Source organism: Metopolophium dirhodum, chromosome 9 (genome assembly GCF_019925205.1).
Source record: "Metopolophium dirhodum isolate CAU chromosome 9, ASM1992520v1, whole genome shotgun sequence".
NCBI classification, from domain to species: Eukaryota; Metazoa; Arthropoda; class Insecta; order Hemiptera; family Aphididae; genus Metopolophium; species Metopolophium dirhodum.
Window position 1 is genome coordinate 16,779,562 of NC_083568.1, and position 15,089 is coordinate 16,794,650.

At 31.6% G+C, this 15,089-nt stretch overlaps 1 protein-coding gene across 1 annotated transcript; it reads right to left on the reverse strand.

Annotated features, from left to right (window-relative positions):
* Positions 1–10,779: 10,779 nt before the first annotated feature.
* LOC132952611 (uncharacterized) lies at positions 10,780–12,657 on the reverse strand. The gene is made up of 2 exons (XM_061024947.1): positions 12,013–12,657; positions 10,780–11,863 (listed from the first exon to the last, which is right to left on the reverse strand). The coding sequence occupies exons 1-2, from the start codon at positions 12,488–12,490 to the stop codon at positions 11,505–11,507; spliced, it is 837 nt and encodes a 278-aa protein (XP_060880930.1). The 5' UTR covers positions 12,491–12,657; the 3' UTR covers positions 10,780–11,504.
* Between the last annotated feature and the right edge of the window lie 2,432 nt (positions 12,658–15,089).

The following is a 15,089-nucleotide window of genomic DNA, read 5'->3' on the forward strand; positions in this document are numbered from 1 at the left end:
AGTCGTATAGTCGTATAAAATGTATAACGAGCTTTGTTTTTTTTAACTAAGTATACTATCTTCCATACTCGAATTACAAACGGATGGTATTAGAAAGTTTGAAAAAAAAATAATATGTTAATGGTATTAACCTTAAATCTTAGTAGGTACAAGAATATTAATTGAAAATGTCAACATCCAAATTATAGTACCGTTATAGGAAAGTATGCATACGATAATGGTATAACTTTAAACGTTCCTTAAATTAATTTAAGAAAAAAAATATTTTGTTTTATATTTTATAAAAAAAACTCTTTGTACGCCTCCTATTTATAACCATATGATAACATTTTAATTCAAAATACAAAATACATATTTTAACTGTATAATAATATTATATCAACACATAAATAAAAACAGTTAAAGCGGTAGATATAATCATTATAAATCATGTACGTGCGTGTTTATACGTTTATGTGTATTGGTACTTTATATTGTGAAAAAAAATCCCGAATGGCATGTCGAGTCCCATTATTCGTGTTAAATGATTGTCACAGTATTGCAAGAGGTATAAAAATATTATGTTCACCGGTTAGGTTTGGTAAATAGAGATTTATATAATATTATAATACAATGATAACAAATAGGTAGGTAATAACGCATAATATTATATTTTATGTTAAAGATTATAATATCTATTATAATATTATATATTATAGATATTTATATTTATATACATTTTCCGGCAAATTTTATGTTTCAGTTTTATACTTTACGTACCAGTGCGACTGTATTCGACGGTAGTTTATGCTACGATAGCTGTTGTTGATAATATTTTATATTATTTTGTTAATTTTACTCCTTGTACCGTGGCAGCCATATACACGACGTGCCTCACACACGAAACAGTATATTTTACAACCAGCACGCTATTTGCAAGGCGTCAGTTTTGCTAGAAAGTATGTAATCCGGTCGGGCGAAAAAAATACAACTCAAGATGTTTACTGTTGTAATTTGTTTGCCACCATAGACGGTAAACGGCGGCACTATGAAAATCAATAATTGGCATATATTTTGTCCTAATACAATATCATTATCTTTGCGATACTTTTACGGAATTACGTTAAACGTCAATAAAAATAATACTGAACCGAATAATAATATTATAATATTAAGTAAATGATAAAATGTTCAAATAATATTATTTCGAAAGTGTGGTATTATAGTTAAATTATATTTTAAACGAGTGCTTCTTCAATAAAAACTAGCCTATACAGATGAAATACAGCACGTCCATTTTAAAATAACTTGCATAAATTATTATAGATTTAACTCATAACTAATATATTATATTTACCTATAGTAGGTATATCCGTCCTATATGAGATATACGATATTTATCGTCAAATTTTAACTTTTATATTATTACTATAATATTATGTAAGACTCATAGGAAAATCTTTTACCACTAGTGTGACAAACTCGTTTATAAGCCCCCAAGAGTATCTTATTCAACCATAGTTATTACATTTTTATCAATATATTATAACTTTGAATGAAGTAGGTATAATACAATTAATTTCTGGAGGTGTTATAATAATATTATGTATGGTCATATATTATTGCCTATACTATATAATATATAAACCCATTTACCGTTGTTATTCATATTGTATACGTACGATTAAATAAAATAAATAAATAAAATGCTTAATGCGTTCACATTAATTGTTAAATAAATGATTCTATAAATAGTGTCACTTATTGGACAGGTTCTAGAAAGAATCCATAAACTCAAAACTTTTGTGGAAGTGTAATAGTTGCTATTCATTGGATCCAATGGCTTACAAAATGTACGAATTATATATTATTATCTAAAATAAATATATTGTTTATGAGCTTATGCGTATGAGATAGTCTCATATGCTTACGATTTACAATATACATTATCGCAGGTATAATATATTATAGCTATCGAACTAATATATATTATATTAGAATTATTGCCTGTTATAAATAAATACATTCTTTAATATAAATAAATTAGTAGCCTAGAACACAGTAAAGGGCGTAAATAACATTTTTAAAAAACCCGAGTTAAATGCAGCCAAACTACACATTTTCCGTTTTATTCGGTGGTATTGAAGTGATTCATCGTGTGCTGCGATCTGGTAGCAAATCCAATCTGAAGTGGAAGGAAAAACATACAAGTGCACTTATTTTTAGTTTGTAATTTACGAAATTCAAATAACGACACTTTTACAAGTTGCGTACCTATTACTAATAGTTTTTTTCTTTTTTTAGTTGATCATGAAGCCGGCAACGATGGTCATTAGCTGTTTGTTTTGTTTGTAGAGGAGAAATTGTAGGTTTGTTAACACGAGTGTTTTTTGGTTTTGGCAGATTTTTTTAGTGGGCACCTGTAGGTATCTGCCATGTCCGGGTGGGAAATGGCGGTGCATCTCTCCGGACACCGTGACTTGCCCGAAGAAAAATGCCACCCGTGGCCGGGTTCGAAACGACGCCGGGTGCGTCGCAACCGATGCCTTAATTCGCTCGGCCACTCCGTCCCCCTATTTATAGTTTATATTGTATTATAATGACACTTAAGATCCGACCATAACAACGATTTATGCAACACTAGGTACATTATATTTATGAAATTATCATTAACTTGATAATCATATAAAAATGCAATTATAATCATGAATTCAGACTAATGAACTTATCACAATTGTTTGGGCGGTATTTGTTGTTTAGAATGTAGTGTAAAAACACACCTACCTACACTGCGATTTGTAGGTAAGTAAATTTATGCTCATTGCTCATCAACACTTACCATATTATACTGCAGTCTTTACCACGCCTTATTAAGTGGAAATTATGCCGGTGAACTACTCTGCTGGCGTGATTAATGAACTGAATTTAAAAGTGATAATGAATCATCGTATAATAAAATAAAATTTAACTTTCAACGAAATTACTGTTCTTATAAATTCCATAATACTGTTCGATTGTGTAATTACATAAAATATTTTTAAAAAAATGTAAAAATTAAAAAATTAATATTGTGTATTATAATATGAAATTTAGACACCTAATTAAAGTCTATAGACTATAATATTATAATTTAACTTTTTTTTTTTTTAATTTTTTATTAGATGATATACAATTTATACACAAAGGCATAATAAGAATATGTGCTATAATAAGTTTGAACATGAAAAGGGTGAGGGAAGAAGCCATCCAGTGATCGCACTTCCTTTTGCTTAAATATATTTATATATTATTAGATAAGAATTTTTTTTTTTTTTGTTAATCATTAAGATTTAATAATTTAACTTGAATATAATATTATGATGTTATAAAAAAATTTAAAAAATTAACACAAATTGAAACAAACGTAATTTAAATGTAGGTATAGGTACACTTTATGATGTGTACGTAATAAAAACAAAATAACACACGACAATGAAATTACCAATAGATACACAAGTGTTATAATACGATCTGACAAATAATATGAAGATGGAAAATATTTTTTTTAATATTCCGTGAATCCAGGTATCATACAGTGTTTGAAAACGTTGAGTTATTGAAATCTTTCAACAAAAACACCTATCTTGTGTCGCCAGCACCTAAGATCGACGAAAAGTCACATTTTCCAAATTTTAAAATCTTATTAAATAAACTGTAAAGTTTAGTTTGAGGTGTATAATAAGCTACTTCTACTTTTAAATCTAAGTAACATAAACGTCGTTTCAAAAACTATTTTAAACCCTTTTCCTAGTTAAAACTGACATTTTCATTTTTTTTTTTTGCAAAAATGTTACTCGTAAAAAATTAAGCTTAGTTTTGAAAATCAATCGGAAATCCTACCACCAAAAAATTTAAAAAAAAGTAAAACATGTATTAAAAAAGCCTTCAAGAAGGGTCGCCAGAACCTAAATTCAAAAAAAAGTAACATCTTCCAAATTTTTTTTTGTGTCAACGTATTAAAAAAGCATTTAACAGGACATAGGTAACCCCATTCAAGCTGAATTAATCATACAATTTTTTAATATAGATTATGCTATGCATTTTTCTAAAAAAATATCAATATATCATTGACTTGTATAGTAATAAAAATCGTTTTGTACTGTTTTTACATAGGTAATTCAAAAAATATTATATAAGGTATAGAACAAACGCTTTCTATTAGCTCTGATCGTATTACACCATTATGCGCACTGACATTAAACGTCTGGATGCATTTTTCATTTTTATATTCACATACATTTTTTATAGTGTGGTTACGTCATATTTACTTATATGATAACAAAAAATTACATATTTTTTATAAACGTTTCACCGAGATCCTATAATTCTGTTGTACACGCATGTCACTATTCAATTTCAGTGTCAATAAAATATAATAACTATATTAGAAAAAAAATTGCCTAGTTAAAAATATAAGTAAATTTCCGAATGAACTGCTATACTTATATATTGTACTTTTAGTCAACGCATTTAAATTAAACTATGCTACATAGTTGTAAAAGTGAAAATCAATATGACCTTTCAACTTCAACCAATTATTGGGCAGCTATTACTATAATACTGGAATGTCATAATATTGGTACATTTTATATTAATTTAATAATGAATATCAAGAATACTTTTATTAAAATGTTGTTATATAATGAATAATGATCGATTTGAGATAAACAACTATTTTAGCAAGGTTTAGGTACTATTGTTGTATAATTTAATAAAGTATATAGCTTTATTTTCCCCAACTTTGCTTGCAATAAAATTAACAATTATATAAAACGGCTGCACTTGTTAACCTACATCAGTAGTATGTTCACAAACATATCAGCGCCTATGAACATTAGTTTATGGACAATTAATCCAACCGAGGCGGGCAATCTGCCACTGGTTAATTGGATATAACGATTGGTGTTTTTCAGTTTAAGTATAAAAACTTTGTGACGTAATTGGTTTAAGTGTACTTCCGCGAAAGTCAACTGTTTTAAAATACGGTACTCGTTAGTTGTTATTATTATTGTTATTCCTTAGTTAGGTATCTAAAACAGTTTATAATTTATGGCATGCAATCAACAAAAATATATAAACAAAGTTTGTTTACCTACACCGGCTATACATATTCAACGTCATCAAAAAGAGTATCTATATTTTTCTGCAATCTCTAAAAATAATTAATACATATTTTGTTAAAATCGGTCTAATAGTTTTTAAGTCTATAAACTACAACCACACACACATTGCCTTTTATAAATATATAATATAATATGGGTGATATCAAATAGAACGAAAATGAGTTTGATAAATTTTGTGTACGTAAGTTATAACTGTTATCCACTATGTACTTTTTACACGGACATTTAGATATTTATCCTAGAATAATTTAAGGAAATTACATAAGTAGTATGATTATACCTCCAAAGTTTCATACCCTTCATAAGTTATAATGTTTAATATTTACATAGTACGCCAAATGTATGACTATAACATTATGCACATATTATTATATAGTATTATTTGTATACAGCTGTAGCCTGTAACTTGTGCTATATAAACGTAATAAAAACATTGTCTCCAAAATTATGAACAATTCTATAATAACGAAATATATTTCGTATACGTTCCTATAAACCAGCCGTACGGGGGTGGATCAAGGGGGCCCTAAAGACGGGATGAAGGGGGAGACCTATTACTAGATACTGGCATTGATTATAAATACAGTATTTATAATCGATGTATATTTGTTTTGTATTGTAATAGAATTGTATCCCACTCCGCGGATATTTTCTCTGGATCCGTGCCTGCACCTGTATTACTTCACGTTTTGACTAGATAATAAATGTGTGACGGTTGACGAAAAAACGACGATAATCGAATTGAACTCGAGACAATTCAGTATAATATTTATATTATAGTTACCGTTCCCATCTAGTGAACGATATTTCGTGCACGACGTGTTTAAATAAATTGCACGCGCGGCCCATATCGACCCGGACGTCGGTGGTGCGAAATCCGCCAATTAATTTCATTGGCAAGACCACAATAATATTATTATAGTATATTCGTCGGTAAAAATGACAATATGTATCATACATATCAGACTACACACATACAGTAGGATTCACCAAGCGATCTCACTTCAATTATTTCCTTCGAGAATGGATTTCAAATTTTTATTTTTGGTGGATTTAAAGACATCATATTTTTTAATAAAAATCACCTGATTAACAATTTACAGTACAAAGTTATAGTGGTTTGACAAAAAAAGATTGTATCACTCTAATAAGATACTCCTCAAAAACTATACAAACATCTGAGTACTTTAAAATAATATGATCTTAATGTGGACTTAAAAACTTCAAAAATCTCAATTTAAATAAATGAATTATCAAAGTAATAAGAGGTGAGCATGTTAAGTAATTTGCTCTGTAGATAGCACATAATATACGTACCTATTATTATGAATAGTAAAATAAAAAATTAGATACAAATGCACGCAAATTGTACACGATATGTTTTGTCCTATAAGAAAAATGATGATATCAATTCAGTGGTTTAATAGCGCCTAAAACAACATTTTTCGTCGCAGTTCATGTTGTTCTTTTTCCTATTTATTCGGAGAGGGCACCACAGATGGTCCAATTGTTACACTGCTATACTTTTATTGTCGTAGTACTCCGTAGCAATAGTTGTAGTATTACATTATTATATATTATTATATAGTTGTAAAGTGGTATCCGTCTGCCCTATATGACGGGGCACAATCGTTATTACCGTTCAAAAGGTTCACGTGCGGGACCCAAAATCGATGCTGTGGTCGTTGTTAAATCGGTGCATCGTGCATACACTATAAATGCATATACATATATATTTACATTTATATATTATACATGAATAGGTATATATTTTATATATATATTTTAACCTATGTTTATTTATAATGCAGGTATATATATTTTAGAAATCAATCGATTTAACTCAACACCTGTGTATTATGTATACATAGGTACACAGGATAATAATTATTACCAAACGGTAGCGCTCACGCGCACATTCGAGGAAACACTGGTGTTGCCTTGAGGCGCTTGTTCACCTCAATTAACCACTAATGTATTTTTTTTTACATTCAAAAGAGTCGCGGTGAAAAGGAAACACACAATAATAATAAGAACGAGAGCCGGGACAAAAGTGGCGATGAGCGACAAAGAAATTAGGTTTTTCCAAACAAGGAATATGTAATTTTTCACGAGTCACACTCAGAGGCTTTCTATATTATAATATATCTATATAGCCAGGCGGCTAGCAGTGTTGCACTGGTGGCTCATAAATATGCGTAAAACAACGTCTCTATGCGACGACGAGTGGTGGGGCGTTGAAGTCACCGAGTCACTGTTATCAAACAACGGCATTGCACTATCGATGGACGACGACGGAAAACCGATCGATCAAAAACAATATATTATAATACTATGTACGATATATCATGACGTTACGTCGTGTCGGCTTCCTTTTATCGATAAACGAAGGTGAAACTGAATGGTCGTCACAAGTGTATTGTGGCGCGGGCGGCCGGTTTCGAGTTCGAGTATCAATGCAACCTATTTATTGCTGTTTAAAAGTCTTGTGCTTATTCGTTATTGTATTTTTGTATGCTGTACACGGCGGCAGTGCGTTCACACGGATGAAAATGAAATTTTATTTTTAATCAAATTAATTAAATCATAATAAAACGATAATAATAAATAATAATAGAAAATATTTATATATTATACTATCGTAACGTGATCGATATCTTTTTTACTTTCATGGTATGGGGACAACAAAACCACAACTATACCTATGTGCTTTAATACGTATTATAATAATATTATATGTAGATCCATTATCCAATAAATGCACTGTACTGAACATACTGAGGTGATCAAACTTATAACCTATTAAGTATTAGGTTATATTATATAGGCGTATAAGAATACCTTCCCGGCACCGAGTACCGTATTATATTTTAATTCATAGAACAGTCGTATTGTTAGTTGTTACATTATTTTGGAAATATCTATGCAGTATGTATGTACATTGCACACATACCATAAATTTATATTTTATATAATAACTGGCTATCAAATTAACACTTGTTATAGTTGCTGAAGATCAATATTCAATATAATAATATTATTATATTATAATGTAGAGTATGCATTACAAATGATTATCCAACGTTACGTTGAAATATAAAAAAATAACAAAGAATTAATATATTAATTTACAGTGCGAAGTAAAATAAAAAATAATAAAACATCAGTAGTATAATCATCATAATCTAGTAGGAACATATTATTATATTTCAAATTTCAAATTACAAATAATATTCAATACTGATTTCATTAATCATATATAATTAATTTTGTTGGTACGATGAACGTTAGGATACTTCACGGATACTATCTGTTGAACACAGTTCAAACCATTGTATACGATATGACAGCTATATGCCTATATACCGAAAAAAAAATAGATACCTAGATAACACGATACAGTACGTAAATTTTTTTCGTAGTATTCTATAAATATCCCACTTCCAGTTCTCGATTACACAGACCGATTATTACTAAATATTATATTATAATATTGTGTTTAAAAAAATACTGAAATTTGTATACGGTACTGCAGAAGGAAGTCAAATGTACGTAGTTTATGAAAACGTGTTAATTATTCAAAGGAAATCGTAATAATATTTTTTCGTGTTCCATAGAAAGTGTCTTTGAACACAATATAGTTTACACATTTTATAGAGGTAATATTTCCGCCCATAATTTTTTCAACGTACAATAATTTGTTAATAATTATATACCATGCAGTGAACCTCTTATGTAGTGTAGTGTACCGATAGACGTAGTTTATTGAAAAAGTCACGCACGATAATACATTTTCAAAGCAAAATGAACGGAATTAAATTAGTCGACACATTTTCTACTAGATATTGATTAGGTACATATATTTATGTGGCAAGATATTATGATTCGTTAAAATTACAGAGAAAATAAATCAGTTAATTGTGTATACAATTATATCCCTCCAGTAAAATTAATACTTTAGCACGTGTTTATTTTTTGGTAGGTATATTTTAACAACGAAACGGTAACGGAAGTCAATATACAGTTGGTCAAATATTATTAGTCATTCGTTCTAAGATCTACGAGAAAGTGAATTTTATAATATCTGTTAGTAGGTATATCCTTATCATTTATATTTATTTTGCCGTTGAAGGTATTATTATCATGTTTATTTTAAATAAATAGTTTCTATAGTACCGTTATTCAATATATATTATATTGTATTATAATAAATGTTAAAATAGCGATCGTTAAAATATGCATAACTATAGCCATCTAATGAGCAAATTAACAGATTTTTAGGGGAAAGAAATTTACGACATCTACTAACTAACTGCTCATTTTTTATACTAGACGAGGTGCCAAGTTTGGTCTAAGAATGAATTTATATAGTGGAAGATCCGATGATTAATGAACATTGTGGGGTAGGAGAGTCGCGGAGAAACACATACAAAAAATATGAAAGATTAATATTATTAAATACCAATAAAACATAATACAATATATAGTTATAGGTAGTATTCACATAATTAAAGTCAACCTTTGATGGATATATTTTTTTTCACTAAGAATGCTCAATTTTTTTTTCGGAACTTTTTAACATTTTAGTTAGGTAATACAGTTTTTATAGTTATTATTGTGGACTAATCGGAATATTTTTTCATATTTTCTGCAACTCAACGATACCTAGTAAGAATTGGAATTTGATGAGTAATATCCCTATGGAAAATATTGTTTAACCTATTTAACCACCATCACACCTATCAACATATTATTTAAAACAACCAATAATACTTATATAATTGATTGTGAACATTATACTTAAAAAATAATATCCGTTCGATTTTCATAATACTAGCTCGTTCATTATGTGCCATTTTTCAAACATTTTCAACATACATATTTTACGGCATATGTGTAACAACCAACCAAACGTCTATATAGTAATATATTATTATTATTTAATAACATTTTATAATGATATTATACTTACACAGCTCAACTATTGGCGTAATGCATGACCACGTGCATAATAATTTATAATAGAACTTACCATAGTTCAACGCGAACGACCGAGTTGAAACATAATATAGTCGAGTAAACGGTTCATCTTGGTCGTAAATCATATTATAATATTATGTGCCTATGAACAATACGGTATATCGTTTAACCATTAACCGTATATGCTAATTGTTTGACACGACGTGAGAAAACGCTGCAAATCGTGTTACTCTACTTACTTGACATTAGGATATTATATGTATTAAATGAAACACAAGTCAAATTCACAACAGCAACGGATTTACGTTTGCAGACTGTAGGTACACCTATTTGTACCCGAAGCCATAAAAATAATTTCATGACTTCCTATTGAAACGTAGCGAGTAACACGTTTCTCTTCTAAGATATTTCTCATATACAAAGTCAATTATCAAAATCAAACAATAAATTCATACCTCGTATGACATACAAAACGTGTGTGCTGCTTTTATGTGCGACCAACCTGCAACCGCTCACCTCGGTCCATTGTTTTTATTATTATTATATATATATATTTCTTTTTGGAACAACAAAACAAATATAACCGTAGGTAGGTGTACACATCTGCATACGTCAAAAAAACAAAGGACTATAAATATACATTTTTTTAACTCAGTAATTGATTTTATATATTATAATATTATTATTATCATTAAATGTGTATTTAATATTTACAATGACACATTTTTGTTTAAATTTTGGCATGTAACGTAATTCTATGTATTGTTATAGTAATATTATGTTAATAAATCGATGACTTATTCAAACTTAAAAAAAAAATAAAATAATTTATGATATTATTATATATTAACTCTTAGAGTTTACAGGTAATAATCTAATTATTTTTGTGTTTGAAAAAAATCAGCCACGTTGGCTAAACACGAGCCGGTAACTTTTCGTCAGATGCCTTTTTCGTGGTAATAATATTGGGTTATAAGTCTTTTTTCATGAAAACTAAAGACTAATATGGCAAAAAGTTACTCGGCTATCGGAGAGCAACAATAATCTAATACCGAGTATTGCGAGCGCATCCACGTCGTGAGTCGGCGTACACAGTGTATGCCGACTCCCGACGATAGAGACGTTCGCATGTTAATATTAAACATGCAGATGTCACACCGTCCGATTTGAATCTAATAACTGTTGTGCGAGAATACAAAAACAGTAAAAAAAAAAAAAAAAAATAGTAATAATAAAAGGGCTTACACAGTTACGCGTATATAGTTGTTATAAATAATATTAAAACTCATCGGTCCGATTGAGAGAGAGAAAAAAATTTTGGATACTACGATTTGTGGTAACGCTAAAATGATGTTACATGTTTATACGGGGTAGTAAATAGTATTACGCGACAGTCTGGGCGGACGGTTGTACTTGTCCGTTGTACGCCATCTGTTGGGCCTCCTGCATGCTACGTCTGTAGTAACCACCACCGTTGGTGCTGGGGGCGGCGGATGCGGCCCATGGGGCGGCCTGAACGTTACCGGCACTCCATGTGTCTGCGATCTTGCCGAAACCACCGGATGCGCCAGCGTACTTCTGGAATGCCATCACACCGGCGATGAGCAGGGCCAACTTGCCGAATACCAACGCCTTGAGTGCGAAAAATCCAATGATTCCCAAAAGGATTGGCAACACGGCAACGATTTTGACGGCCAGGAATCCAAGGATGGGCAACATCTTCTTCTTGAGTTTGCCACGACCTGCGGCAAAACATGATAAAGATTAAAACAAAGGAGACTTAAACGCCCCGGCGGGATAGCGGAACCGAAACAACTACGATAGTATATTTTATTATACTACCACGATGATAAATAATAATAATATAATACACCATAATATTGGTACTTGCCTTCTTCAATAGCCCGGGACAGCTCTTCGGGGTTGGTTTGCGGGAACTTGAGCTGCAGGGTCCTGGACTGGAGGAATCTGATGGCTGAGTTGACGACCATGTCGGTGACCTTCGACGGCTGCTGTTGCAGTTGCCCGCGGAGCTCGTCCTCGGTGGGCAGGGCACGTGAATCCCGTTGCGACGAAGATCCTTCATCGGTGTTCTTCATTACGGTAAGACCAGGCAACACTTGCACGGGACCGGTGGCTCGGGCGGCTCTTTCCAGGGCAGCTGCTGCTTTGACGGCCACGCAGGCTGCTGTATCCGCATCCTTGGCACACTCATCGGCCATCCTGGTGACCATCGCCCAGTTTCCGTTTCCAGTTGACTCCACAGGCTTCTGTTGTTGCTCCAGGTAGTTGCTATCGCTGGACACGACGACGGCGGCGTGCAAGCAGAACGGCAACAAGGCCAACACGGCACAACTTGCGAAACGCATTTTATATAATATTAGTATCGTTTGTTACTGCAGCGATATGGAAGATACGAAACGGCAACGGTGGCGGTATGCGTAACGATGTATGCGACAAACGTATTATTTCGTTTTCAGATTTCGGTGACTTGAATGCGGACGGACGAACAGTCGGTGCGATAATGGGGCGAAATGCGTACGGCCGTCCCTATATATCTCCCCGTTATCGGCGCGGGTCCTCCCCACCAGACGGTCGAGTTAGAGCGCGCGCGCGAGCGCTAGTCGCAACCGCCACCGCGACGACAACGATATTATCATTATTACTATTATTATTTTGACGGTGAGACGCTGTCGACGAGGTAGAGGCAGAGGTGGAGGACCTCGCCCTGGTAGAAAGCGAATACGCGACCGCGGTTCGTAACGTCGTATACCGCCCTGCACCTACGTCCGCCCGGGTGGTCAGGTTGCCCCTCTCCTTCTCCTCGCCTCGTGCTTAGTGAGAAGAAAGATTTTTGGAATTCTTTTTCTACTCTTACACGTGGAAACTTCTTTTTTTTTGAAGTTTTTTGGAGGTGAACGACTACACACGCGCGGTCACGGCTTTTCGGGAAACGATTTTTTTCCCTAATCTCCGGGTCAACTGCGGTGAATGGTCTCGTATACGCACGTGCCGGCAATGATGGTGATGCAATATTATTATGGTCTTCGGCGACGTTCGTAACTAAAAATACGTAATATTAACGCCTCACATAATATTAATATGGGTTTGCAATATCGCTCGAGACATGTGCGCGACAAGAGCTTTGGTCTTGTACAAGTTAATTAATTTTTTTAATTGTTTTTTTTTTTTTACTGTACAAAGTAACGAATTTAAGGTGTGCGCTTTTAGTAAAATGTTTACTTAATAGAAAAAAGGTTAGAAAGTTGATTTAAAATATTTTATCTAATGCGACATAACGAACATATTTAATGAAGAAAGCCATTATGTACAATGACATTGTAAAATACTATTTTGTTGTTAATATAATTATATTTTTTTTAAATTTGATTCAGTAAGAACTTTTTTTAAAAATAGTTTAATATTAACTGCAGCGTATATCAGTATAATATTATACGAAACACGACATTTAATATTATGTAAAATCAAAAAATATGTATTACAATTTCACGTTTTACATTGTCTATAGTTTAAAGAAATACCTTAATGAAAGAAAGTGTACTATACAGTGTACAGTTTAATGTTTTAATAATTTTAAAGTAGAATTCAATTTAAGCTTTTATAATAACTTAAATAAAATGAAAACATGACTAAAATGATATGTATAATATTATATACGAAAAATGTATGTTCTTTTTATGGAATGTTTTTCTATATTAGATATAATCACATCAATTTTGGAAATATAAGTCTAATTTCTAATGTTATCTTTTATTAGATACGTAAATATAATATAAATTTGTATTTTTTCGTTAAATTTTATGAGTATAAGAATAACTATGTATTCTTCTTTAGAAGTAAGTTATATTTTACAACATCACGTTTTGTTTCGTGTCTAAAAAAAATTCACGCATTTTTCTCTTTTCTTATAATTTATATTTAAATAATAAAGAACTCAGCTCGGCTGCATTTAAGTACCGCTTATAGGGTGAGCCGAACATTTGACGAAATCGTTACATAAATATACAATTAATATAATATTGTGCGTCTTATATGAATCTGAAGAACTTAAAAAACATTTTAACTAAACGTACATTCGAAAGCAGTACGAATACAATACTTAAAATTGATTATGTATTTATCTCAATTGAAAGCCCAATTGGCATATGTCAGGAAGGTGTCATGGAAATCGACCTCGTATAGAATATCGTATTTGATCTTCTTGGCCTCTAGCCTCTTTACAATTAAATTCATCATCAGCTTATTCATCAATACATGTCTGACGCATTATCCATCAAGAATTATTAGAATAAACTCAGAGTGTGTCAACATATATTATATATGTTTCTTAAACAGTCATCTAAACAAAACAATTATATTATTATATCGAGTAGGGAAAGTCTTGAGAATTGAATATATATGTATAATTTATATATATATATATATATTTATATGGGCTGATGTATACGATGGTTGGAAAGAAAATTTAAAACGCCTCGTTCAGTATTAATGAATCATGACTGGAATCATGAAGAGATTTATATAACACGTTCAGGGGGAATCCGGGCAAGCGATATTACATTGTAATACACACACGTGGGCTATACAGCGCGTGTGCGCCGGATCTGAATTTAAAACAACTGACACATTCGTATATATAGTATATACTAATTATAATACGTAGACCCTATCGTATCTGGAACGTATACATATATATGATTATAAACGATATATCATTATAATGTATATGTGACGAAAACTCGAGAAATCGTACACGTATTATAGGCATACACTATAACAAAACGACCACATAGGCGACTCGTACAGGTGGTATATTATAGGTATACGGATTTGTTACCCATACATCATCATGAGACACTATCGTCTTTAACCGTCGTGAACGGACGACGTAGGCAACAAAATATAATATTATAAATCAAACGAGTGACGACACAGTCGTACGACACG

Bases quoted from the DNA above. Each gene is read 5' to 3' on its own strand.
- LOC132952611 (XM_061024947.1), bottom strand. From the start codon at position 12,490: ATGCGTTTCGCAAGTTGTGCCGTGTTGGCCTTGTTGCCGTTCTGCTTG. The intron at 11,864-12,012 runs GCAAGTACCAAT...GTTTTGCCGCAG, and splicing joins GTCCCGGGCTATTGAAGAAG to GTCGTGGCAAACTCAAGAAG.